This window comes from Seriola aureovittata, chromosome 15 (genome assembly GCF_021018895.1).
Source record: "Seriola aureovittata isolate HTS-2021-v1 ecotype China chromosome 15, ASM2101889v1, whole genome shotgun sequence".
NCBI lineage: Eukaryota > Metazoa > Chordata > Actinopteri > Carangiformes > Carangidae > Seriola > Seriola aureovittata.
In genome coordinates this window covers 13,234,236-13,262,163 of record NC_079378.1, presented here as the reverse complement: position 1 = coordinate 13,262,163, position 27,928 = coordinate 13,234,236, and the positions used below count along the sequence as shown (strand labels likewise).

The 27,928-nt window shown below is 42.7% G+C and overlaps 1 protein-coding gene across 1 annotated transcript; it reads right to left on the bottom strand.

Annotated features, from left to right (window-relative positions):
* Positions 1–94: 94 nt before the first annotated feature.
* nsd1b (nuclear receptor binding SET domain protein 1b) lies at positions 95–27,928 on the bottom strand. The gene is made up of 23 exons (XM_056398199.1): positions 27,273–27,928; positions 23,839–23,977; positions 22,863–23,035; positions 19,510–22,642; positions 18,127–18,239; positions 17,725–17,980; positions 16,298–16,398; positions 15,375–15,417; positions 14,837–15,096; positions 13,341–13,478; positions 11,166–11,289; positions 9,464–9,664; positions 9,186–9,365; positions 8,647–8,803; positions 7,394–7,599; positions 7,093–7,205; positions 6,495–6,641; positions 6,095–6,217; positions 5,859–5,975; positions 4,757–4,898; positions 4,194–4,300; positions 3,746–3,947; positions 95–2,856 (listed from the first exon to the last, which is right to left on the bottom strand). Exons 1-23 carry the CDS (start codon positions 27,906–27,908, stop codon positions 2,051–2,053), a joined length of 7,617 nt encoding a protein of 2,538 aa, XP_056254174.1. The 5' UTR covers positions 27,909–27,928; the 3' UTR covers positions 95–2,050.

The window sequence follows — 27,928 nt, the reverse complement described above, 5'->3', positions numbered from 1 at the left end:
TGGCTTTAATTTTAGAAATGTACAGATATATGTTTTCTATGTAGTTTAATGTTAGATCAACAAATGAAAAAAGAACAAGGCCAGCACAAAGTGCTTATTTTATAACTTCATCTTCTTATATATTTATATAGCAGTTTACTGGTCAATGGTTGAGATCAAACAGGTCATAATTACACTGGAATGAAACATTGCTTGTTGGGCAACTGTAAAAAGGCATTATCAGGGAAACTTGGCTCTCACGGGCGCCAAACCATTCCTTAAAAATATCTCCAAAGAAATACACTCTAAGGCATTGGCAGATAACACACAGACAATATTATAAGCTTGAAGACAGAGCGAAACGCATGTGGCAAGAACACATACTGAAGTGCAAGCATCGTGGCAGAAGTCCGTCGTTTTCGTTATCCAATCGACGACTTTTGTTTCCCCTCGGTGGAGAGTCAAGAACGAGGAGAGGGAGAGCTAACACCCCCACTCACGCCCGTTGTCATTTGTGCGTCACAGAATAATATATAAACAGCATACACACTCGAGCGAACTTAGTGCTATCTCTGCATCACGACCACCAGCAACCACAAGGGCAAGACTGAGTTTTCGTTTTACTCTACCAGCTTCCGGAGCATCAGTCTGTGCAGTCCAACCTGCCTCAGCCTGACTTATGGAGCTGCTAAATAACCTACTAGCTTCTTTATCTTAGACAGTTTTAGTGTTCCATGATGGCATAAATACTTTCTCTATATCTTTCCCACCCTGACATGAAGCCTGGTCAAACACTGACTCCATGTCAGTTTAGGATCCTTTTTTTTGGCATGAAATGGTCAAGAGAATATTTCTTCCTCATACTTGCTACTAGCAGCTTCAATCCAAAACTATCACCATCACTATCATCTGGCACTTTCACATTTTTATAGATGGTCCCATCTTGAACCACCACCTAATGATCTGAGGCGTGAAGAAGAACTGGAAACGAAGGGGAGAGCGGTGTTGATGGAAGCGACGACTCCTGCGCATCAGGTCGTCCATCCTGGAGGGAAGTGGATTCAAGTGGTTGTGGCAGGTGATATAGACAGGAGTGTGCGTCCAGTAAAATAACACAATCACTGAACTAAGTCCACTGACCACACGGACAAGTTTCAGTTCAGCAGAGGCTGGTTATGTTTCATTTGGAACAGTGTTCATGACTGAAAGCACAACCTGACTGAAACTGGTTTATTTACAGACAAATTCATGTTTTTTTTTTCTGATACTTTTGTCACCACAGCCACCATCCAACTGCAGCCATGTAAATGAGGCCAGTGTAATTCCAATGTAACCGGGTTAGAAGTCTGTGACTGTTGGTAATCCTCCTGTCCCAGGATTCATGGGCTGCAGAGTTTAGTCCCCACCCTGACAGGAAGCTAGTGTAGTCTTTTCTTGCATTAAACACCAACACACCAGATACAATAATTGTCTCCAACTACATTTAAGCTTTTGCAGGTCAACTCGCTGACATATATGACACCTGAACTACTACTCAAAGAAATACCAAAACAAATCGTCAGGTGAAATTGGTCGAAATGTGAGAAAACAAGTACATCGGAGTGAAATATGTTTACAAACGCCAAGTTTTATGTCGCAGTTCCAGATTAATTTTTCTCTGTCAGATCTCCCATATGAAGGTGCAGCCAGTTTGTGCAAAGTCACTGTGACATGAACTGCCTCGACAGCAAGTGTGTACCAAGGTCAGGGAACATGGAGCCATTAATAGGACAAAACTAAATCAATAAATCTTTAAATAATTTGTGCAACTGCTGTGAGTCTACACAGTATTTATTCTGTTTATTTAATGACATCACAATTTATTTATGAACTGATTTTAGTGTTGTCCTAAAAATTCCTCCGTACGTGCACCTGCACACTGGATAAAAACAGTGACAGACTGGTCTACTTGTGTAATGCGATTGGTTGATCGCCAAGTGTTTCCCCACTGCAGCGACTGTGATGTCTTGTTGTCTGACTGCTTGTTCTTCCTCCATGTACTGTGCCAGTATAAATAATAATCATCTGTATGTTACTCCTCTTCCTCCTCTTCTTCCTCCTCCTCCTCGTCATCGTCGTCGTCATCGTCTTCATCGTCTTCGTCGTCTTCATCGTCGTCGTTGTCGTCGTCATCGGCATCGTCCTCCTCCTCCTCCTCCTCCTCCTCTTCATCCTCTTTGATCTCCAAGTATTCCAGCCTGGCCTCCTCCATCACCGCCTCTCCATCCTCTTCATGAGGATCTGATTTCTCTTCTTTCTCACTCTCTTCCACTAACTCCTCCTCCACTTCTGTCAGAATTTCCTCCTCCTCCTCATCCTCCTCCTCCTCCTCTTCCTCTTCTAAGACGTCCCTCTCCTCCTCATATGAAGAGATGGGCGAGTAGTGCGGGAGGTCGAACGCCTGCGGGCTGCTGGGAGCATCGGAGCTGCTGGGGGGAGGCGAGGCGGCAGGAGCAGCGACAGGAATGGTGATGGGCACCGGGATGGAAAAAGCAGGAAATGACTCAGAAGCACACACGTCAGCGCCGGCACTGCTGTCCTTGGCCTTCCTGGCAGTCGGGTTCAGAGCGTTAGAAGCGGCGGCGGCGGGGATGACGGCCATGCCCAGCCCAGAGGTCAGGGCTCTGGGTTCAGGGGTGTACTCTCGGATCTCCCCCGGTTCCAGCGGTTCAGGGCCACAGGGGTCGTGTTCACTGCACGACAGCTTACCGTCCAGCTTGGAGATGAAGAGCAGTCCGTCACGGTGCTGGCAGCAGTAAGAACTGGGACACATCTCACAGAAGGACGCCGCATCTTTACCGCATATGTCGCACTGGTGCCACGGACATTCCCATCGACCTACAATACAGAGTTAAAAAGTTACAAACTTTTCAAATAATGAACTTTATTTTCTGTAACACAATTTATGAGTAAAAGGCAACATAAAAGCAAAGCGTCATATCATTAAAAAACAATTAAAAAAAACAATAAATAAAAGATAACTACAATAAAATAGGATAAAGTTAAATTTAAAGACAAGATCAAATAACTACAAAAGTAACTGTGACAAACAATTTGACTCTGTTTTAATGTCTGGAGTTTGTATGTATGGAAGTTATCGAGAACTAAATATCAAATAAGCAAATTATTATTATTATATTACTATTTTAGTTATCCTCATTTCTGGAATTTCAGAGGGAAATATTACACTTTTTAGTACATTACATGTACTTGAAACAAATATGGCTACTGGATACTTCAGGAGGATCGAGGCTTTACATACAAAATATGTTCATAAAATATGATGCATCGTGGCGGATTGAACGAGCCAGCAGCAGAAGCAGTTAAAATGAGCCTCACCTCAACTGGCCACAACAGAAAATGCTGCATCCACAGGAATAACAAGTCAATGATGCAGTAGAACATGATAGGCGTCATTCTGCAATGAGTATTTTAAATCCTGACACGATGTCTATACTTCTACTTCTCTAACATTTGGAATGCAGAAAAAAAAGTATTTTCTTCTTATTGACTTGATTTGTTTTTTTAATCTACCCATATAGCTTCTACCACACCTGTGTTTCGCCCTTCTTTCTCTCTGACTGCGAAACATCCCAAAACGCCCAAAACAACTTAATTATTCTTCATCATGTTTCCAAGGAAAACCACACACAGACCGTACTAACACAAACACAAACAAACACCAAAACCACCTGCTGTGTTACAGCATCCACGCGGAGCCACTGACCTGCAGGCCTCTTGGTGAGGTTGAGGCAGTCGGCGTGGTAAACCTTTGGACATCCAGGTCTCTTACAGGAAACCATCTGTCCTCCGTCTCCGCAGCTGAAACACTCATCCTCTCTTTCTTTGGTCACCACCACCTTGTTCTTCTTCTTGCCGTGGCCTCTCCTCTTCATCTTCCGACCCTTGTCTTCGGATGGAGGGTTGTTCTGGTTGCAGGGGGGTGGGGGGGCAGGTTGATGAATAGCAGTAAAACAAGAACCTTAGTGGTGCTTTCATTGTTGTTCGTAACTAAAGCTAATTTTTATGAGCTGATCTTTCACCCCAACACTCCTTCACCTTCTCCTTCATCCACAGAGCAAAGAAATCGTCGACACAATTCCACACTTAACTTTTACCTCAATGAATTGTTTAACAAACCGAGTAGCATGTAATTTTACGTCACCACCCCTCACCTTTGGCCTGACGCCCAGGAAGCCGCTGCAGTTGGGTGCTCCACATTTACAGACTGTCTTCCCGTTCCCTAAACACTCCAGGTTGTAGTTGAAGGTAAGCTCTGTGCCTGAACAGACACACACAAACAACTGAAGGAGGCCGCAACTTGATCTGACTAACTCGTGCTAGCTGAATTCACTACGAGGCTTCATCAGTCTAATAACAAACCAAAAGACTATTTCAATATTTTTAAATTTCTCAAAAAATTAAAAAAAATCAAATATCCACACATACAGTTCCATCATTTACTTGTTTTCTCCATTTAACAGTTTTTTTTCTTGTTGCCCAAAGTGGATTTAACATACGGAATAAGGAAGGCTTCAGGGTTTTCACCTGTATCTTGCAGTATCAAGTATCTTACATATCATTTCATGTAGAGAGCACATATTTCAAAAGTGGATGCTCAAAATATGACACCAGGAAAAGTGAATGATGTTACTGATCGTTGTTGTTTTATAAAAACCACCCAATTAAAGTGGTCCTTTTTTTAAAATTTATTTCAACACTAGATGAAGCGGCGTACCTGCAGCAACGTCGACGAGAGCAAACAGTCCCACCCGGGTGTCTCCGCTCACCGTCCACTTCTGGGTCTCACAGTTCGGCTGACAGCTGTGGTTCATGAAGCGAGCCTCGTTCCCCTTCGGCCCAGCATCGATGATCCGGTCCTAACACACACACACACACACACACACGCACACACACGCACACAAAGACGTTATAATATCTGTACTCTCACTCTGTGCAGCATACAGTGCACAGTACATATTCTTAACAGTTAAGTGGGCTCTATTTTCATGGTGCCTCTATGAACGAGTTTGGTATTTCTCCCTGACCTTGAAATTGACTTTGCCGATCTGTCTGATAATTTAGTGCTTGGTGGCAGTACACACTGGAGTTCCATTTAAATGAGGCACGGACAACAGAACAGAAGCACATCTGTTTCTAGAGGAAAGTCACTCAGGAGGCAAATTGGCGATCCTGTCATGAAGGACGAACTGCACCACAACTATGGAAGAATGTTTGAATAAGCTGTTTTTCTTGGGTATTTCTGTGCCTTTATTTACAAACAGTAGAAATAACAGGAAAGAAGGAGAAGAGAGACGTAACACAGGTTCCAATCCGACTTGAATCAGGGCCTTGAGGGTCATGGTCTGCATACTTGCCCCCAAGCTACTGGAGCTCTGTGTATATAAACAATTTAATGAAACACTCTCCAGCCAGTAGATGTGTTAAGATCAGAACCTGAGTGAGGTCCAATTTATAATCAGTCTAATTGGGAAGAGTTTTGTTTTACTTCCACCGGTCTCGCGTCTGTTCAGTTTGAATGGATTTTGGATCGAGTCTAATTATCCTCTACTTCTATCTCTATCTCAGGTGGTTATGACAGAGATCGGGTTTCTTTATGCAAGTTGTGTTTAGGTAAGATTTTCCATTATTACGCACTTCAAGATACAAACAGGAAAGCACAGTTATTTTTCCATTTTTGATGATCTTAAATAACAAAAGTCAGACCAGTTTTTAGTTTTCTGTTTCAGGCTCACACTGATAGTACATTCATATGTGAACAAGCATGTATGGTTGTGTATCCATTTATAGCATTAGTACAAACTGCAGTCAGTTTGTACCTTGTCCAGAGTTAACATGTAGAAGTTACAGATGTCGTTCTCCTGTGCGTGTCTGATCCTGGACCTGCACTCCTCCTCGTCGATCACCTCTCCGACGTACTCGCTCACAAACTGACCCTGGGAGAGAGCGACACGGGGGAAAGTTCATTATTTAGCTTCTGCACCGGTTGATGTAGAAGCGCCGGCGTTAGTAGCATTAGCATTGGCAGTGCTATTATTCATGGTGTTGTATTTACCTTCTTGATGTCATGGACGCAGCGGAGCCCCCAGCCTCGGGACAGAGTCCTGAAGATCTCCACCTGGCTGTATTGACGCTTGGTGAACGCCTGGTTGAGGCAGCGTTCACCCGCCGGGCAAACCTGCAAGTTCAGAGGGTCATCATCAAAATATCATATATGATGCAGGGGTACTTTACACCTGGCTGGATCAAACACACTGCAAGAGAGCAAAGGAAGCCATTTAAGACCACACTGTACTATATTTTTATAAATAAAGTGGCTCAAATGAAGTTGTAGTAAAAGTTTAATTTAGTCTTGATTTGTGAAAATACTGTCCGCTGTCAACGTGCTTTATAATGTGTTACCATGGAGTTTCTTAATCATTGTGTGGGTGTGATGGAGGCGTTTCTGTGGGTACCTGTGGGTGGCATTCGTACAGCAGCATGCGGTTGATGCACTCTGAGTCCATCCCGCACGGGCTCTCGTCCGTCGCCTTACAGTTACAGCGCGGGATCTCCGATAGGTCGGCCGTAAAGATCTGAACCTTTCCTATTGGACGATTCACCTGAATGAGTCAGAGAGGTGGAAGCAAACATGAACTCTCCTCTGAACAGCAGACTGAACACATTCACGGCTTGTTACTGAGTCAATATATCAAATAATCTTTCAGGTCTATCAGACTTGATATTTAGTAAAACTTTCCATTATTTTGTTTTAAGAATACTAATGCTCAGTAAAAGAGCCTCATTTTGCTTGCATCGGACAGCAGCTCTCCAGAAGATACTTTACATTTTAAGTGCAGCAAATTAGCCTGGTTGGACAGATTTCAGTGTTTCTTGGAAGTGGCGTTATTGGATAAAACCCAGCTATGTATCTCGAAAGCTAAAGTGACGGCTATAATTTAACATCAAATTTTGGAACTCAAGCAGATACGACGGCTTCGCTTTTGAAGAAAACTTTCGCAGTATTCTGGACTGAAGAAAGACAAAGGTGGATCGCAAGTCTCCATCCCTGACCTTAATATGTTTGTACGGAGGGGGCTTCCTGTCGTTCTTCCTGTCCTCTTGAAGCTGCCGAAGCTCCTTCTCTGCCTGCAGCTCTCGAAATCGCACAGCTGCCTCCTCCAGAGCTGAGGAGGAAGATCGACAGCCAGAGAAGTCGAGTCGTCACACAAAGTACAAATTGGAGACAAAACAAATAACATATGAAACACTACATTAAAAAACTAAATTGACTCAAAAAAACAAAAAAAAACAAATGTCGAATTCCACTTTCAGGATCTGTTAAAGAAGCCATTTTGCTGAACGCACTGGATACCTTTCTTGTAGGTGGCATCGACACCTTTCCCCATCTTTTCTTTGCTGTTGGCGTCCACGTCCATATAAGGGAAGACTCTGGCCTGGTAGGTCCACAGGTAGTCGTTGGAGCCAAAGAAGTGAACAGGGAACTCGCCGACATCGTGCCTCATCCGCTGGATGTTCTCTGGGATGGTTTTGGGATGGCTGACCTCCGCTGGCCACCACCTTTACAGCGGTGTGGAAAAACACACACAAAAAAAAAAACAGAACTGTACAACAATGCTGGACTAAGGTTTTAATGAAAAGTGTCTGTTTACAGTAGTTATAGGAGTCATGTCTCCCCCTGATCTGTGTCTGTTTCAGATTTCTCATCATCTGTTCAGCCCACATCTGTAGGAAACAGAAAATGTTGGTTTCATTGGAGCATGATGTGGCTATATTCTTAAGAGACAACGAAAAAAAGTGATTTGTGTTGATTTTGAGTAATGATGAGAAAGGCTTTTGGTTTGATGGGATAAAGTAATTTGTTGTCGTAACAAGAAGATTTTTCTTGTTAAAATCGAATAATTTGGGATGTAGAACAAGCAACAATCATTTTCATTATTGATTACCATCTATTATTTCTTCAGTTAATCAATGAATCTTGAAATATGAAATGCCTAAGTAATGTCTCCAGATGTCTTTGTTTTTACAATCGTAGAAGATTAAACCAGAAAATATTTACTTTTGAGAAACTGGAATCAGTGAAGTGTTATACTTCTTCTTAAAAATAACTGACTAGAGGCTCTGTAAGGCTGCATGTAGGCACAGCTGAGTGATGACATCATCACATCAGCATGCTAACATGCTCACGATGACCATGTCTTCTTAGTTTAGCATGTTGGCATGCTAACGTTCACTAATTAGAACTAAGCAATTAGCAATTGCCATTAGTTTTGCAGGTAGTTCAGGAATCACTGAACTAAAGCTGCAACTCTTAGTGAATTAGTTGATAGAAAGACAATTAATCAGCAACTATTCTGACACTGAATTAATGTCCTAAAGATTCGATGGTTCCAAAATCTCAAATGTGAATATTTGCTGTTTTTCTTGGTCTAACATCATAGTAAATTGAATATTTTTGGGTCTATTTTTGGGACAAAACTTTTTAGAAGTCAGTGTCGAAAAAAAAAAAAAATCCCTAAAACATATCTTATTACGCAAGAAAAGAAGTCTGCTACAAAAACAGAAAAACTGAGCCTATATCAACAGTTTCTCCAGCTCGCCCCTCACCTGTACCGCCCAACTTTGACCCAGAGGATGTCCTTGTAGCGAGGTTTCTTCCCAGCTTTGCAGTCGTTGCAGTACCAGCTGCCTTTAGGCATCTCAATGTTCAGACACTCCCGGTGGAAGGCAGCAGGACAGGACTCGCAGCACAGCAGACTTCCCCCTGGAGCGCACGAGGAACAACAACATTGCTTTCACTGCTGATTGTTGTAGGATGTGTGCTTAGCGTTACCTTAGCGTTTGTTTAAGTCAGTCCTGCCCAACACCGAATAACAGACAGACGCAATTAGTGACTAGCTGGTGAAAAATGTTTAGAGGCTAAAGAGACAGATATTATACTCATGAGAAGAGTAAATAAAATATAAATTCAGAATGAGGAAAAGTGAAAAAAGTCAGACTATCCTCCCTTCAGCAGAAAGAAAAATTACATACATACATCTTTTTTTTGACCCCCCCCCCCCCCAATAATTTTAGCAAATTTTGACACAATCTGGGGCTTTAATAAATCTGGCCTGGTGCAGCTGAAATTACTCCTAAAGCCGTACCCTCTGTGCAGACGAAGCACCAACTGACGTTGACGTGTTCGTGGTTCTTGACGCCGCGGCGGGGGGTGAAGTGGTTGGGACAGATGATGCTGTTGTTGGAGAGGACAACACTGCCCGCTGCCATGCAGAGGTCTGTAGCATGATAGGCCACAGGGCAGCGCACGCACCGTACCAGACGACCTGCAGACAAAACCAAGAGAACAAACGGACAGTCAGGGCCGTGGTCGGAGAAGACGGTAAAGGTGGCATCCGAACGTACCCAAGCGTCCTCTGTTTACCTTTAGAGATGGACACGCTGTTGGGATTGGTGATGAAGCAGGTGAGGCAGACGTGGATGGAGCAGCGGAAGCCTCGGTTCACAGGCGCAGTCGGGGCGAAGCTGGCGATACACTCCCCGTGGTAAAACTTCCCACACACGGGGATCATGCAGCGCCGCACATCCTCACTGCGCTTTTTACATACAAAGCAGGTGTGGATGCCTGGGAGGAAAAACAAACATTATACGAGTAATTTAGTCGTTGTGAGTATAAATCTTTAAACCTTACCAATACATGTTAGCACTTATCTGATAAGACTTTATTTTTATATTCTTTATTTATATTAGAACTATTACAACAGAAACACACAGATTTGTTTGGATATTTTTAAAATTTGAAAACCTGTTTCCCCCCAACCTACACTACAAACCTCTATATCTCCATAGAAACAAATATTACAGACAATAATGAACGATAAACTAATCCATCAAAGAGACCTAAAACATAAAAAATTGTGTCTGGTGAAAACCGGCAGTAGTAGGTTTCACCATAAATAAGAATAATAATAGGCATACATTGACAGTGGGTTTTATCAGACAGGTACAGTGAGTATACAGCTGATACACAACATGTTCAGAGTCACTATCTACCTTCACCATATTGTAAAAATCTGCTGACTAGTGTTCAAATGTCAGTGAGTCACATGGACCCATAATGCAAGCATTTGTGGACTAGTGTGAGAGACCTTTTTTTTTTTTTTTTTTTAAATGTATCCAAAAATACAGAAATGGTAATCTCACCATAATCTCACCCAACAGTCATTCGTTGGATAACTGTTGAAATCGTCCAGAGCTACAGATTGATATATATATGATTGATGACAGATTGAGGTTTGAGGATTGAGATGTGTTTGTGGAAAAGGCTCAGCAGCATCTGTACTGCCTTCGTCACTAGAGAATATTGACAATGTTTTATTCATCCTTTTCATTTATTTGCTGGTTTACTTCCCTCTGGTCAAAAGAACAAGAACTGATTGCAAGTGGTTTTTAACCTTGGCTCTAAAATTACTGGCAACACAAAAATATCCCTAGTACAGCTTCATTACTGACAAGCCCTCAGAAAGGCGTGTAAGATCAAGATCAATGACCCCACACACGTCTTCTATGAATACTTGAACCTGATGCCATCATGCATTTTAGATTACCTGCATACAAAACAAGTAGAAGGAAGTCTGGTTTTATTCCAGAAGCCATTCGACTTGTGAACAGCCACAGTACAACAAATGGTCAGTTTACCCTCAACCTCGGGAACTCACTTTATTTATGATGTTTCAGTCCTCAGATCTTCATCAGGTAAAGTTATTGTACTATACTAGTCTTGCTTACAATCTGGAGAGCTCAATATGGGTTTTTTTTTTTTTTTTACAATTGCATGGGTGCTGGGAGGTGCTGTTGGCACTCTCTGATTGGTCTGTTTTTCCTCTGACATGTTTACTCATGTACGAACCTGACTTTCTGGTTTTCAACAACTTTGTGCCAAGTTTTAAAATGATCAGATGATATTTTACATAATTATAAAATGATACTTTGGTCCCACTAACACTGCGCCTTGATACTGTACCCTTTGCTTAATGTATCCATTTATTTAATTTAGATGGATTACTTTTACACTGCAGGGAATAAAGCTTTAACTGTAAAGCTGTGAAGTGTAAACAGAGACGTACCTGATTTGCATTCAGGACAGACGAACTTCCCTTTTGGCGCCTCAGCCAGAGAGATGCAGGGCAGGTGGAAGGCTCCACAGCACTGACCCTCACAGAGCAGCAGCTCTCCCGTCTTTTCACACACCTGAGATAAAAAACACATAGACACACAGACTTAGCATAATAAGAGTGATTCGAAGTAGCTGTGAAAGTGGTGCGCCCGGGTTCCGTTTCTTGTAATCTGATGGGTTAAGTGTTAAGTTTCTATCCCTGGATTTTCACTGGGAATCCACAGGCTGATACAGTTTGTTCTCCGGGTGCAGTAAACCACTCTGGAACCAAACATCATTTAGCCAAGGCTAACATCCCTGCTGAAGACTGTGACCACAATGACAAAAAGAAAGCAAATGCTGCTGAATTTTCCACTTCCAGCAGGACTGTCGCGTCCCGTCCTGATATCTAGGTTATGTTTTCTGTTTTCATCATATTTGTTTTTCAATTCTTGTTTTATTTTGGTGTCTGTCTAATCAGATCTGATCCAATTTGGATATTTGGAATTCATCATCATGTCATCACAGGACAAATAACTGCACAGTTCTGGCTGTCTTTTTTCTTCTCGTTCCTTTCAGGCTTGTTTGTGAACCGTTCTTCTTCTTCTTCTTCTTCGTTTATCCGTGTTTTTTAACGCTTCCGGGCGTCCCCTGATAACCACGGTAACCCCGTGTTTAATGTCACAACACTATGACCTTTGGGTAATTCCCTCAGGCAAAGTCTGCAGAAATGTGGATTTACGTAAAGTGTGCACAAAGGGCTGTGAGGGTGGACATTGGGATTGGACAATGATGTCTGTGTGCTCCCTGTCACCTGTGCCAGTTCGTCTTAATTCTTAGTAGCAAGCGTTCCAGCATGTGTGTAATCTGGTGTGTGTATGACCAGTTTCCTGATTTACCTAGCCTGTTGCTTCTTCCTTTGGATTTTTTTCTTGCCTTGCCTGACTGACCTCCTGTGTACCACCCTGCCTCTGACTACTGTTTCTTGCATTTTGAGTCCTCACCTAGTGGTTGTGATACTCACCAGTGGGGGTACGCGGTAAAACCCACTTTGACTTGTTATGAAACCTCACATTATATCGTTTAGAGGTTTATATGGAGAAGACATATTTTTTGTGTGTTTAATTAACCACTACAGTTAGAGAACCCCAGAAATGTTAGACATCTGCTGTGCTGCCTGCTGTATACGCTCACACTGTTTACTTTCCTTAAGTGGGGCTGCTGGACCCTAAACAACAGTCTGCAGGAGGTGGGATAGTAGCGCTGCTACAGAGGTAAACACCAGAGATGCAGAGAGCAAGAAGGACATGACAAGGTTCAGTTGAGAAGGATTTAACCTAAACAACATATTAACAAGATTTTTATGCCATATTTTCCTCTCTTTTATAAGAGATAACAGCAAAAACTTAATGCAAAATCACTATATCATCACAAAACCACCACACAGAGAGGACACTGTGGCTTACATCAGCTGAATAAATGTCAATGACTGATCTATATGGTTTGATTGAATATGATGTCATCCCTGTGATGTAATACGCTGTTGTACCAAAAAAAAAAATAATCAAATACGCAAACGTGAATCGGAAACACTGACCTACTGGAAGAGTCTGCTTTTATCTAACCAGTGCAGTTTGACACAGGTCCTCCCTCAGGCTGTTTGACTCCTGGTTCAACACTCCATTAGTTGAATAAAGAGCTGACTCTTCCAGTATGTCTTCCTGTATGTTAGTTTTGCCAAAGTTACTTTTTCACACGTGGTTCTTCGTTAATTAATTGAACACCTACAGTAGTTATTTGGTGAAGTATGGTGAAATTCAGTGCACAGCAACATCAGACCGCAGCTTCCCAACCGGAGCTGATTATGTAACAATTACACGCTCTGTGCTAAACACAAAAGAGTCAGAACACTCTTTGTTTGTAGCTGTACAAATAAACAGCATATAAAGTCCAGCTGTTCCAGAGGTTCTCATGATGACTGTATTTATTAGCAAACCCACATTCTCACCACTGGTTTAGCCTCCGAAGATTAGTTCCATCACCGCTACAGTAAACCTTGAACTCCAGACTAAAGGAAAGTTACATCTTGTGAGAGCGAAGAGGACGCATCTCTGAAGAAGATTTCACATGAGTGAATTGGTCTCACCTGACATATGTTCTCCTTCATGGAGGCAGGGCCTCCTCGGTCCCCTATGATCTTCCTCGAGGGTAAAAGTGGGTCGTCGCACAGCGACAAATCGTCCTTCATGGAGGAGAAGCTGTGAGCCAAGCTGGACGGGTCACCCTTAGGAGGCAAAGGGAAAATTCACTGTTCTAAAGCAATAAATCAGAGCCCACATTGTGTGCCAAGTGCAGCCAAGTGTCGTCTTCATCAATCTTATTTAGCAAAGACACATGGCTGAAAAATGAAAATGGTGGCTAATTGGACTTGTTACCAAGTCAGTCCTGCCACATCATTGTATAATGCCTGTAAGAATGGCATCTTGCACATCTTGCACTCTTCAAGGAATAACCTCTTTTTTTGTGCACCATGCAGGTGGGTAAAATTATTTCTGTAATGTCACTGTGTCTTGGGAAATACACCATCACAATATTAAAATATTTCTCAAGCACAGCCATGTAAAATAATATAATATAATACTTGGGGATTATGAGTCGAGGCTTTGCCGATATATTTTATCGACATCGCATAGATGAGATAAAGAGAATGAGTTTGTGTTCAAAGAAAAGTTTTGCTCTGCTCCCATTAAAGGATAAGTCTGAGAAAGTTCCACATTCTTCTTAATGTCAACAAATCCCATGAGAAACAAAACAACAATTCCACTAACAAGTACATGTCTGTGTATCCAAGCCTGATATACTGTATTACTGTTGTCTGAAAACTATAAAAAGCACATCAGTGAGTCACGGAGTTACACTGGCTGACATGTTCCTTCATTACCGTGAACACACACACACACACCCCGGCACAAATCCACGACTAAAATAGCCCCCAACAAATCCACTTACGTTACTGTTACTGCTGCTTGAATAATGTGGCAGAAAAGAGAATATTGCCAGTTTCACCATTTAATCACTCTTGATTCGTGCACAATATCTGACGCACTGTAAGAGCAATGTTTTATACAGTTACTAAAAAAAAACCTGTTGGTTGTTGCAGTGATTCAGTTTTTGTCAAGCCTGGACATCAGCCAGACATCAGCAACAGTCAGCAAGGGGGGGATACTCCCACATTCTTGTTTCCCATCGTATAAGAGACCGGATTGTTCTTATTTCAGGGCTCTCACTTCGTAGGGGCCGCTGATCTCTGTATGAGTGCTGAGGCCATTTGCAAATGTTATATTTTGAATAAAACCCACAAAGGCGGGCCTGAGCCTTTATCTTGATAAAGACTTCATTGATAAAACACTTTTAGTCCTCGTCCTGAAAGTGCAACCAAACTTGTGTGTGTCTGACAATTTATGGGCAGTCAGGACCGATATCAAATTTATCAGAGTGAAAGAACAGTCGGTGGGAAAACTAATCTTCCTCAGTTTGTGCACAGTCACAGTAAATCATTTGAATCACATACACACACACACACTCACATACTCTATGAACAAGAGAAGAACAAATCTGTGAGTAAAAGTAAAGATGTCTGACCTCTGACTCTGCGGTGTCCTTTTTGACCTCCTGAGCCTTACTGTCCTCTGGCTGAGGAGCCTCGACGTCCGGTGACGCTGCCTCCACCCGGCTGGGTTCGGGTGGAGCTGGCGCAGGAGTGGTCGGTGCCGGAGTGCTGGGAGCGAGACTGGTCTGAATGGAGGGCGTGGGTGTGCGGGTGGGAACCTCTGGGGTCGTCAGTGTGGAGGTGGATGCTGTAGGATGCTTACTCTTTGATTTTAAAGACGGTGGCCCTGGATCTGGGTGATGTGAGGAAGAGGCGTTGGAATCCGTTTTCACAGACAAGACAGAAAAACTTCATGAGATTTAAAACAACAAAATTTATCCAACAGGGCTTTTCTTTAAATCATCTCATGTCAGGACATATGATTTCAGTTTGCTTTGCTTCAAAATACTGCACAAATTCAAAGGAACAAAAGGAAATTACTTTCGGAAAAAAATAGATATGACAGTTTAAACTGTGCAGTGAACTGCACCTATACATTTAAAATATACTGTAATGAGATGATTTACTGACCTGGCTGAGGGGCAGGATTTGAATTGTTCTTCAGTGTTTTGACCTGTGACCATAGAGAGAGAAACATTATCAAAAGCTATATAACTGTATAATATTCAGACATATTCATCCAACACCATCGTTACAACCCCCATGCTCTACATTTTGGAAAAAACTGTTCCCATGCTTCTTTGGTGGATCTCAACAACAAAAGACTTTCTTTAGCCTATAGTTGTTCACATTTTCCCAAGCTGACACCTCTAAATATATGTCGAATTAGCTATTAGCAGTTCCAGTTTGCAGTGAACCCATGGACGTACAGATAACTAGAAGAAGACTTAAAAACATAATGATTCTCGAGCAAGTCCTGAAGTTTTCTGTGATTTCTAAGCAGGTTAATGGACATTTATTTGCGATGGCCATCAGAGATAATACTATCCTTTAACTCATACTGAAACGAAAGATGTGCGTATCATGTCTGTATGTTCAGGTTTGCCTGATTTATGACTCTACGGTTTTTGACGCAAATTGCGACAATCTGGACGGTGAGGGGTTTTAAAGTACCTGAACTGCCTCAGTGAGCTGTGTGTGTGCCGCTGCAGCTGATGACCGTGTTGGTCATGTATGTCTTTGCACCACCCATCAGCTCTCCTGTGCCCACCTTGGGATGCACCCCTCACAGTTTGAAAACCTCAGATCTAATGCATTTTAAAGAAAATACTTATCTTTGTGAAGCTTTAAATGTTGAAGTTTTGTTGACACTGTGTCAGAGAGGAGCTGATTAAAGTGAAGGCTGCAGTTAGTGTTACTGTTCCAATGGATTGTACATAGTTATACACAACAAGGGCAGAGAACATTATGAACACCTCTCGATGCATATGAGCTTCACACAGGCAGGATTTATTGTACAGCTGCTGTACACACAACACATGTCCATGCTGTACCTTCTTCTTGGGGCCTGTAGCAGCCTCCGCCTCCAGACAGTACTCCAGGATCTTCTGAGTGGGTTTCCTCTTCCGCTTCTTCTCCAGCAGAGGAGCGTTTCCTGTCAATGAAACGTGCCAGCCAGGTTAGCATTAAGCATACAGAGGCTCATCCACATTTTCAAAAGAGTTTGTCAAAGTTTGAAGAGGCTTTATTCAGCACGATTTAAAGTAAACAGTATAGAGCCGGCACAAGCAGATTAGTCAAACAACAGAAAATTAATCTGCAACTGTTTTGATAACTGGAAGTTTTTCTTAAAAAAAACAAAAAAAAAAAAAACAGTTAAAGCTTCTCAAAAGAGATGATTTTCTGCTTTTCTTTGTCATATAACTCCTTAACTTTTTTTTTTTTTTTAAAGAAATAAGTTGAATTAAAATAAGGATTATTATTTCTGTATGTGGACTTACAAAAACTGTGCAGATAGCTACTATCGCTTTCTAGGAAGATGACACATTCTTACACATTCACATTCTTAATCCCTGCCTTCTAAGCTCTGATTGGTCGAATGTTTCTCCAACCAGCGACCACAATGAGCACAACAACAGACCTATTGGAATTGCTGACGTCATCTCCATTTAAACTAAGCAAACTCTCAGACAGTGCATGACAGTACGACACAGTGTATCACAAATGCTGCTTTGTTCTTTTTTTGTTTGGCTTCAAATCAAGGTTTAGTTAGCTTTAGCCTGCTGTGACCCCAGCCACACACACACACACACACACACACACACACACACACACACACACACACACACACACACACACACACACACACACACACAGAAAAAATCTTGAAATATTATGAAAATATTATATAAAATATAAAAAAATAACAGGTGAAGGCTTGATAACTCTTGTTGCTTGTTAGCTTAGCCAGTTGATAGCTCCTAGGAAGAAACCTGAGTGATCAAAAATCTGACAGGCGTGTGATGTGGAACAGCAGTTAAGTCTTCGCTGAATGCTGCTGACTGACACAATACTAGGTTTTAACGCACGGCACAAATGATGAATGAGAGGGTGCTGAACTGAATGTGCTGTCAGGAGATGCGCTCCAGTAGCCGCGCGCTGAAAATCGCTGATCTGAGACCAAATCCATGCACAACAATATGCAGAGCAGGCGCACAACATGACAGCAGCCCATGAGCCATGTTAAGTAAAAAAAAATACCCTGAACATGTCCTTATCAATCACGCCACAGGTGTTGTTGACAGGAGATACAGTCAGGCGCACTGACCACAGTAGAACAGCACACACACATTTCGTAATAATGGTCATACCCCCCCCCCCCCCCCCCCCCCCCCCCCCCCCAACCGAGTAAACTTGCAATTGAGTTCCTTCTGGGGGAAGCTTCGAATGCAGTCAAGTTAAAAAAGAAACACTGCCTCACCGCTGTCTTTCACGAGGCCTTCTGACAGCAAGGGTTCAGCTTCGGGAGGAGGGGTCAGTGTGTCGATGGAAAGCACGGGTGCATCTTGGGGAGCTGTGTTTTCAGTGCTCGGAATTTGTAGTTCAGAGGGCGTCGTTGCAGCGATTTCCTCAGGAGGTGGTGTCTGTATTTCAGGAAGCAAGTTCAAGGATGGGTGGTCATGTGCGTTCGTGTCCGATCCCGGGGGTTCAGACATGGAGGTAATGGGTTGAGCTGCCTGAGAAAACAAATGGTGTGACTTAAGTGGCAATGAGTGATACAAGTTTCACATGTGGTGATATTGGATGCTTAATGCCAATGCCAGTATTATGCTCATATAACAACATGTAAGTTACAACAGATCTTACTTTGTATGATTTTTACCTTTCCAATCGACTGGAGAGGCTTTTTGGTTTTCTTCCTTGTGGAGAAAATCTGGTCGTACTCTTCAGTCCATTCAATCAGCCTCTTGCTTGGTTTTCTTATTCGCTTATGTGCTGAAAAAGATTTACAAGGAAAGACACTAGCTTGTTGTCTTATTCCCATTGTTTATAGTCTGCAAAACATAAGAATTCCTTCTTGTTTATTCTGAAAAACACAGGCCTTTATCGATTTAATTCAACTGATTGTTGATAATACACCAGGAGTCCTATCATTTCTATATCAAGACACCTTTAAACTTGACAGTCTGCTGGTTATATGTGTATAACCACAGATTTGTCCTTTGTGCTGACTGTACAAACTGGAGAAACAGAGGAGCATTGTCAGTAGAGGCAAACCAGACAGGGCCCCCCCAATGGTCCCTCATATTAGCACATTTTGCAATGACAAATATAAACCCCCTTAAACCTCCCAAAAAGACACGACAGTGCACTGCTGCCCCCCCACCCCCCACCCCCCCCACCCCCACCTAAGTGGAGTCCCTGATGATGTGTGCTGTAGTGATTCAGGGAACATGTGTAAATTGTAGCATCTGTATGTGTGTGTGAGTGGGGGTGGGGGTGGGGGCTTCAATAGGCTACTTTGCCTGGGGCCCACCAGAATGTAAGATCGCCACTGTGGAGAAAACACTTGCTCAGTGTGAATACATCCTTAAAGTCAGGTTAAACTCACAAATGGTTATTAGCCCCTTGGTCTAACCTAAGTCTAGTAAGGTGACATTTGCCTAATATTTAATCTAGTAAGAATGAGGTATTAGGTTGCACAGTGCACTGTCTGCAAACATTTCTGGTATGGAAATCACTAACTAGTAAACACTGTTACACGGCAGATGGAAGCAACGTTTACCATTTCTCTACGGCATACAAAACCCGTTACCAAGATGAGCATCAAGCCTGCTGTTCAAGCCTGCTGCTTCTGCCGTTACTGATGCTGTGGCCGACTTTGATCTGTCAACAGCACAGTCCACAGTCATTCTCAAAGACAATGACACTGTGGGCCCCAAGGAGACAATATCGAGACAACTATCACACAAACTCCACCTCCATCTAACTCCATGTAAACAGGAACTATATTGTTTACATGAAGCCCAGCTGTTGCTAATTTATACATTACACCCCTTATATCGGTCTCTATATATGTGACCTAACAGTCCAATTGTTAAATGAACCCTCCTCATTCATGTTATCCCACTGGGCAGTATGCTGGACATTTACTGCAATGTGATCAACTTGAAAAGTTTGGCATTTGAGGCTGGTCTTTGTGCACATTTGTGTAGAACTACGGGTCAGATTGTGCTTCACAGTTTTGGGCAGACTCTGTCCTTACCTGTTGGAGCCTTGTCGCGTCCTCCAGCATTGTTCATCAAGCTTGTGTTAGTCTCAGTGCAGTCTGCAACAAGGCCATTCGGCTGTCCCAGACACAGCGTAGTGTCGGACCCCCGCTGCTCCAAAGGCACCATGTTCTGTAGATTCTCATTTACTCTGCTCCACCTCTCTTCCCCCTCCTCCTCCCGAACCACTGCTTCACCACCTCTAGCCTGCCTCTCCCAGCTGCTGGCCGGCATGCCCAACAAGGACTGGACTCTTGATGAGCTATCCACTCCTGATGAAGAGTCCACTGTTGGTAAGGATGCAATTCCTGGTGAGGACTCCAGTCCTGGGAAACCAGGTCCAGACCTGGCAGGACGACAAGGCACTTTGCGGTTGGCTTTCTTTTTCCCTCCTGTGCAGCTGCCCCTTCTGTTATAGGGCCTCTTCAAAATCTGACTTGTGCTGTCTTGTGTGAGTTTGTTTTTTTCTGGACTTGAATTTGAATTGTTACTGACATGTCCAATTGGTTGATCTGGGCTTGTGGGTTTAGCCTCCCCAGGCATCACTAACGGCTCCTCCTTAACATGTGCACTTGGTGGCCCGATCTCCAGTTCTAAGGGGGCCCCTTCTCGCTCTCTAGTGTCATGCAAGTCCTTCAACATCATGAGAAAAGTGCTGAACTTGTAGTTTGTGTTTGCTTTGAAAGAGATGGGCTTACCATCGCCCTCATTTGTCAGAGACTGGAAGGACACCTGCTTCACGTTTTTAAAGGCATTCATAAAAGAAAAAGGGGAGGAAGGTGAGGATGAGGAGCATATGTCGGAGGACTGATCTTCCTTCTTTGCTTTTACCTTAGAAGTAAGGGGTATGAAGTCCATCGGTGGAGTTGAGGATATAGAGAGGTCTTCATCTTCGCTCTTGACATCAGCTTCAAAGTCAGTTGAATCAGAGAGCATCAAAGGGGTGCTGCTACAGCTAGACAGTGTGTCCTGATCACACTCACCGTTGTCATTGTAATGAGATTTAAGAGATTTCCTTTTAGTGCAAGAGTCTAGTTTGGTCCCTGGATTCCAAGTGGAGTTACGCGCAGAGTGGCGCACGAGGTCCTCTGCTTTTTTGAACGGTTTTAAGGTTTCTTTCTGCTCAGCTTCCTTTTGGGCTTTTTCCTTCTTCTTCTGCTCTGCCTCCTGCATGGCTTTCAGGGCTCTGGTCATCAGCCGACTGCTGGCTGGAAGGTGTGCAGGCTGCTCATGTATGACTTTATTCACTTCATCTGGAACCTGCTTTGATTTGTGGACAACCTTCTTGGATTTCACAGAAGACATGCCTTTGGAAACAGGAGCCTTCCTAGTTGCTGAATTCCCTTGCTGGTGAAAAGGCCGAATTGAGTTATATGATGTACTAGTGACAGAAGTTTTTCTTTGCGCTGAGCTGGCCAACTGCTCAGCAGACGTGTTTGTTACATCGGCGGCAGGAGTCTTCTTACTTTCTGACCGGTCTGACTGATTAGAGGACGTGGACGTCACATTGCTGGGTCTTACATCTAAAACTGGTATCCTCTCCACCTCTGGGCTACCTGACCCATCACCAGAGTCACCTGCCACACTGGAGGCCACAACAGTTTTCCCTTGTGATGATTCTGATGAAAGATGAAGCACACCATTCCCACCACTTGCTTTTAACTTCACAACTGAAACCTTTATAGATTCTGAATTGAATGCCTGATCTAAGGAGACACTTGCCTTGTCATCCACCCAGTCTGATTGTTTCGAGGAAATTTTAGTCACATTATTATCTGGTGTCTTTTCTTTCTTTGTGCATCCAGTTTGGTCAGTGGGACTAATGGTTACACTGGACTTCAGGAACTTCTTACCTTTCATGTCCTTGCGTATTAATTTGACAAAGGGGAGCCTACACTTAGAGACCAGACTTGTCTGCTTTCCTAGAATTGCTAATGAGTCAGTATTGTCAGCATTTAAACTGGACACTGGACTTTTGTTACTTTCTTTTTCCTCTGCTTGATTGGAAATCCTGTCGATTACAGGGACCTTTTTATTAGCCATCATGTCAGGATGTTCAGTTCGACTGACACTCTTTACACTTTCTGACAACCTGGATTGGTCACTGAGACTAACTTTCATGCTGGGATCTAAGGCCTTTTTAACATCTGAGCTACCAAACTGATCAGACGTCGGGCCAATAACAGTGTCTGCTGTATTAGTGGGTGTCTGACTACTCTTTGAGTATCCACACTTGTCAGAGGGCACACCGGTCTCAACAGACACCGGGGACTTCTGCTTGTCTGACAGTCCTGACTGGTCAGCAAGACTGCCAGTTGTATCAGAACACTTACTGGCGACCGGGGTGTTTTTACACTTCATATTTCCTGACTGTTCAGGAGGCAGATTTGCTTCAGCAGGTACCAGAATCTTATGCTTGTCTGACGACCCTGAGTGGTCACTGGTCCCTCCACTAGAGGAGACACTTGTAACCAGCATCTTTTTACTGACAACTGACTGGTTCTTTTTCTTACACGACGCCTTGCTGAAGAGAGTGCGGTCTGGCATCGGACTGGTAGTTTTAGGTCGTCTGTCTTTGCCTGATTTACTGAACCAAAGACCACTTTGAATTTCTGGCTGCTTCTTCACCTCTTTGACAACCGTAACAGACAGCTGAGTCGGAACTAGCTTAGGTTGACGTTCAAGTGCTTTAGGACACAAAATCTTAGGGACTGAATCGAGGTCTGAATATGGGCACTCTCCATTCTCTCTATCTGATTGGTCAGGACTATTGCGCAGTGTCTTTTTAGAGTGTTTACTATTCATGTCTTTTGATGATTTGCTTGGTTTCTTCTTGCCAGAAGATTTCCTTAAAGTGCTTGGCTTTGCTGGAGTTGTTATTGGGGATGAAATAACTGGGGATGAAATGGATCCATTGGTCATGTGTGATGTCTCAGGCAGGGTGGAGACAGGTGAAGTGGAGGGAGGAAAGGTCGGATGGGCCTTGCTCTCTCTCTCCGGTGTGGAGCTGTCGTGGAAGGCCTCATCTATGGACGAAGAAACAGAGGAAGCCATTTTGGGTCTCTCCGGGAGAACAGATTCAGCTTCTGCCACACTGGATTTCCAGGAGTCCTGATAACGCTTCGCAATCTACAGGAAGGTAAAGAAAAACAATGACCAGGGTTTGTAAATGTCACAAGAATCTGTTCACGATCACTGTTGTAACTGAAGTTATTTTTCGAACAAGTCTGTTTCAAAGAGAAAAACTATTTTGTTTTTGCTTTCTACTGCTGTCTAACACTATGATCACCCAGCAATGATGATGATTTAGACGAACATTTTGTCAAGGCATTGATAAAACAGCAATTACAGTGTATTTGTAGTTCTGCTCCCTTTGCTTCCCCCTCCGGCGCAGTAGGGGGAGCTGTTCAAATTCAAAGACTCCATGGAAAGTGTGAGTTGATTTTTCCTCCACCCAGAGGAGCTCCACAGGCTCACCAAAGGTCCTGACATGGTAGAGCCGACAGGGCCGGTCACTGGGCTCTAAGACAACAACAAAACATCAGCCTCAGCCTCATGAGACACAAATTAAAATCACATTAGCCTGCACAGGAAGTTAACACAAGAACATCAACAAGGCTTTAGGAAAGTTTGCAAGAACACTGAATTCTATAAAACTTCAGAATATTAAATATTACATGACCAACATATTAATCATTAGGGGAAAAAATGTATGTAATATGCATTTGCTCTTAAATTTCTGCATTCCCCTGAACCTACTGAGATATTAAAACAATCCAGCAAAAGACATTAGTATTTGGACAGACTTTAACTGTAGCAATCCACCAAAACAAACACTTTTATATTATGAAAGCATAATATAGTCCATATACGTCAGTGGATGCAGGTGCTTAACAGAACCAATCTCAATATGGTTGGATAGTGACGAAGGAGATCCACTGGTTGAAAGTATGTTGTTTTTGTGAGATCATTTTTTTCATCATTTGATTATGTTTTGAAAACATTTCTAGCACAATGCTTCTCTCTGCTGGGAGGCTTGACCCAATAATGGCATATTCGAGAAAATGGAACAGTTTGCAACATAATAATTATATTTAATTTCTGAATGTGTCTAAATTATTATCTCAAGTAATCTTATTAAGCTTTTTTATGCAGTGGTCATTTTCATTCACTGATACAAAAGAGCACTGCTATTACCATCTGAGACCATGTCAATTAGCTGCTGACTAAAATAATCCATAGAGCATATCACACTGATGAAAGATACCCATACACAATGCATTAGTCAAGGTAAAAACAATAAGCCAACAATGTTTCAGGCCCACCTTTCACTCTGTGATAGATTCCCTGTACGGGGTCAATGATCACCTCACAGGGCCACCAGGGTCTTCGGCTGAACTTTGCCCAAATAATCTCACCCTCTAAAAACTTCACAGGCGGCAAAGGCTTTTTCTTCAGGCTGTTCTGCTGACGACAAAATGACAATGAAGAACACAAGTGCAATGAGATGTCTGAAAACTAGACAGGTCCGACAGGACCAACTGTGCTGCATCAGAGCTCATCTCAACATGATATATGTCCATCGTGATCCACTGCATTTCAATGTGCAATTACTCCATTGTCAAAGACATCAACGTAGAAATGTTGCATAATCCAAAATGCGAAGTAATGGTGATGTCCGCCTGTTTATCAAAACTGTTATGGAAAATCGTATTTCATAATCATATGTTTGGCCTTGTTTGAGCTGTCTAGGCCTCTATGAGTCTCTGTGTAAACTGTTGTGGCAGGAAATGTGAACCCACTGTGAGGTGTATGCCTACAGACATCAAAGATGCTTGAGGCAGCAATGCTGATTTATATGGTGAGGAGAAAATGAGCACAAAAGGTCCACTTAATAGCTCTCTCCATTCAGTGCTGAATGTAGGTCGTGACATGCAGTTCAAAGATATTTAGCTACAGGCTCTGTTTAGATTCTCCTCACCACATACTGTGAGCTTCTCAACAGCCAGGAATGAGCATTCATGTCTTGGTATTGGTTTGCTTTCCATCAATAATTTTCACCTGACTATAGAGTAAAGAAAACATAGAGGGAGATGACATTCACATTTGTCAGGCAAAGACAAAATGTGAACTGTAGTTTGTTTAAAATCATCTGCTATACTGTTCACTACCTTTAATGTTCTTGTTGATTGTGAGTCGACGGTTTCAGCTTCTGACCAGTGCTCTCTACAGACTTTTTTTTCTGTGATCTAAATCCAGCTCATCACCTCTTACAGGTTTCAAACCACAGTATGAAAATATCACAAACTGGTAGCACTTGTGGCTTCTATTTCCCCCTCAGTGTAAACAGGAGTAACTGCTCATAGCAGCAGGTCGTGTGGACTGGTGGGGTACATGAGCAGGAGCTATGACTGGTATGTAGCAGAATCGGCCAGAGGGCCAATTTTGTCTGTTGCTACGATGTAACCCTGGCTGGGGCATTTTAAAGGAATTGTTCAACATTTTGGGAAATTCACTTTATTGTATAGAGTTACATTAAAAAAATAAATTAATCGATACCACTCTTGTTTCTGTCGCTTAAAAGGAGAAGAGTGCCAGTTTTACACATCAGAGTCTGCTCACACGTCTTGGTGAATATGACCGCACGTGTGAAAAACAGTTGTATACCAGCACCTCTGTAGCTCAGTAATTAACACATTATATCTCCGTTAAATCTGCAGACAGATAGAGTTGAAAATGAGAAGTCATGGTTTTACAGGGAGTTAAAAAAAATAATAAACGACAGACTGATGACAGGATAGCATCCAACCGGACTTTTGACACAGGTTTTAAACGGGTAGTTGCTTTAGTCAGGAATGGGTGTAAGACTCTTTCAGATATAGGAAGTGTAAAATAAAATGTATACGTTTCTTGTGACCTTGTTATCAGAGCCCATAATCTCAATCAAAAACTGCTCATTGCTTCCTTTTTGTTCTACATCCACATTTGAACACTGGAGGGTTTGAGTGGCTGTGAATGACAGTAAGAGAAGCACACGTGTAAACAATAAAATCAGCGATGATTAATTTAGCTGCTTCAGTTTCAGGGCTCTGGTATTGTGCACGATGGCTCACTGTCACAGTGTCATGGTTTACTGGAACTGAAAACTATCATAGTACATTGACACTTGAATAAAACAAACCCATTGTTAATGTTATCAGTAACACGTCTACCTTTCCTGCTGTGACAAGTCAGAATATCTGCTGTGCTCGCTTCGTTCACATTGGTTGCCCTATGAGCTCATTTGAATGGTCTGTGCTTTACTGTCATTAGTGGTTGTTTTCTTGGAGGAGGCAACACATGCTGAAACACTGATTCACATCAGTAACATTGAAATGACTCCATCAGAGTAATGGGCGTGCTGCTCTTTCCTTTTTCTTTAGAATTACTATCACTAATAAAAAATAAAAAGAATAAAAAAGCAGAAACAGAAGCAGAGCCTGCAAAAATGTTGTTTACTTGTGAGTCAGCCCCTTATTAGAATAGGTCAGAAGTAAGTCTGACAGCATGGACAACTTAACTGCTTGATTTTGATCAAATTTGTATGTGTTTTTTTGTTTTGATGCCCACATGTTTTCAACACAATAAATACCTGTATATGAAAGTGTCAGTGTACAGAAATATAACAACCGTGCTGATGGGACAATCTGAGCTTTGGCAATGTTAAAAAGAAATTGATAGTGCAACACAACAACTGTCAAATTAATGCATTTTGTCACTCTCATTATTGTTTATCTTATTTCTACTTGGGGACTAATCATGCTTGAAGTTGTCCTATATGTATGTAAATGTAAAAATGTTGCCATGGACTCAGTGAGTTATGCTGTGGGCCACAACTGAAGCCCTGTTTTTTCAGCCTATAATTATGTACTTTTTGGCAAATTGACACCATCAAAAGCATGTCGAATTAGCTATTAGCAGTTTCAGTTTGTGATGAACCCATAGATACACAGACAATCTATTGCTGGATTACCTCAATACTAAAAGACAAAAAACCAAACAAAAAAAAAAGTCATAATTCCCCGGCAAGTTCAGGAGCCTTTTTTTCTATGATTTGAGATAATATAGTTCAATAGAGTTCAAGACAAACTGATTTTTTAAAAATATGTATATCATGTCTGTGTGGTCATGTTTGACTTTGTGCCTTTTTGATCCAAATTGCTGCAGTTGGGCACTAAGAGATTTTAAGTACCGTATTTGCCTCCATGAGCTGTGTGTCTAAGCCACTGCAGCAGCTGCTGACCGTGTAGGTGAGCCGGCCAAGTCAGCGACCACTCTACAATAACTAACTTCTGCTGTTACTTATTGTAGATCTGTATCGCACCCCTTCACCTCACAAACATCTGGAGTAGCTGAATGTTTTCCTGTTTTTTTCCTGTGTTTATCAGAGCTACAGTTGTGGAACCATAACCTGTCTATATCTACAATGACCAATATTCTGTTACGACCAGTCAAAAGTAGTGAGGTGTTCCTTGTCATGCTCAGGAGTTTGTGTTCTTAATAGTTGTGATCCAGCACCACAATAGATATTCTCTGGTCAGGTGAATGTCAGTCGTCCTTTGACAGAGGGCCATTTTTGAAACGTTACAATGTTGTCTCAGTACACCAGAAAAAAATGGTTGTATGCCTGTCTAATAGTGCTGTTGCTATTGCTAAAGAAAACCTGACAATCAGGTAATGTGTGCCAAGTTGACGCAGGGTAATAAGGGGTAAAACTTGCCATTGAATGCCTTGAGGGACTATCCACAAACAGGAACAGATCGGTGTCGCTCTCCCACTCATCCTCTGAGCCATCCCAGTATCTCCTGCGTTGACCCGAGGACTGGGACCGGGTGACGACCTTGGCTGACGACAGGGTAGCATCCTTAGAGTCCGAATTTAAGTCTCCAGGAGTGGACTGAAGAACATTCCCCGCCCTCCCATGTTTGTCCTGCAAGCCTCCCATGGGCGACACCGCCTCTCGCACTTGATCATTGTCGTCATCCTCAAATAAGGAGGACTCAAAATGGAGGAGGCCATTAGCGAAGGGGCTGTTGCTATCAAGGGAGAAGGCCGGGCTAGGCGGGCCTGAGAAACAACCTTCTGTCTTTTTCTCTGAGGTGACAGGATCGCTCCGATTGGCTGGTGGCGCATCTCTACTTCCAGTTTGGACCTCGGGTTGTTTTTGTCTAGCAGAAGAATTACCAAAGCTTTTCTCCCTGCTTGTATTTTGGGTGCCAGAATAATCCCTGCTAGTGCAATCAGCCCAGGAGTCTCTCTCCATCTCCTTCCCCCTCTCCTTCTTCTTATGCACCCCCCACTCCCAGCTCCTGTCTGGTTCCCTCACCGGCAGGACCAGGTCAGGCTGGCTCACCATGGTGGTGAGATGTTGTAGCC

Coding starts and splice junctions, on each gene's coding strand:
- nsd1b (XM_056398199.1), bottom strand. CDS start 27,908: ATGGTGAGCCAGCCTGACCTGGTCCTGCCGGTGAGGGAACCAGACAGG. Junction 7,600..8,646: donor GTCAAAGTTGGGCGGTACAG/GTGAGGGGCGAG, acceptor ACCGCTGTAAAG/GTGGTGGCCAGCGGAGGTCA. Junction 6,218..6,494: donor TGTACGAATGCCACCCACAG/GTACCCACAGAA, acceptor CTGAACTTGCAG/GTTTGCCCGGCGGGTGAACG.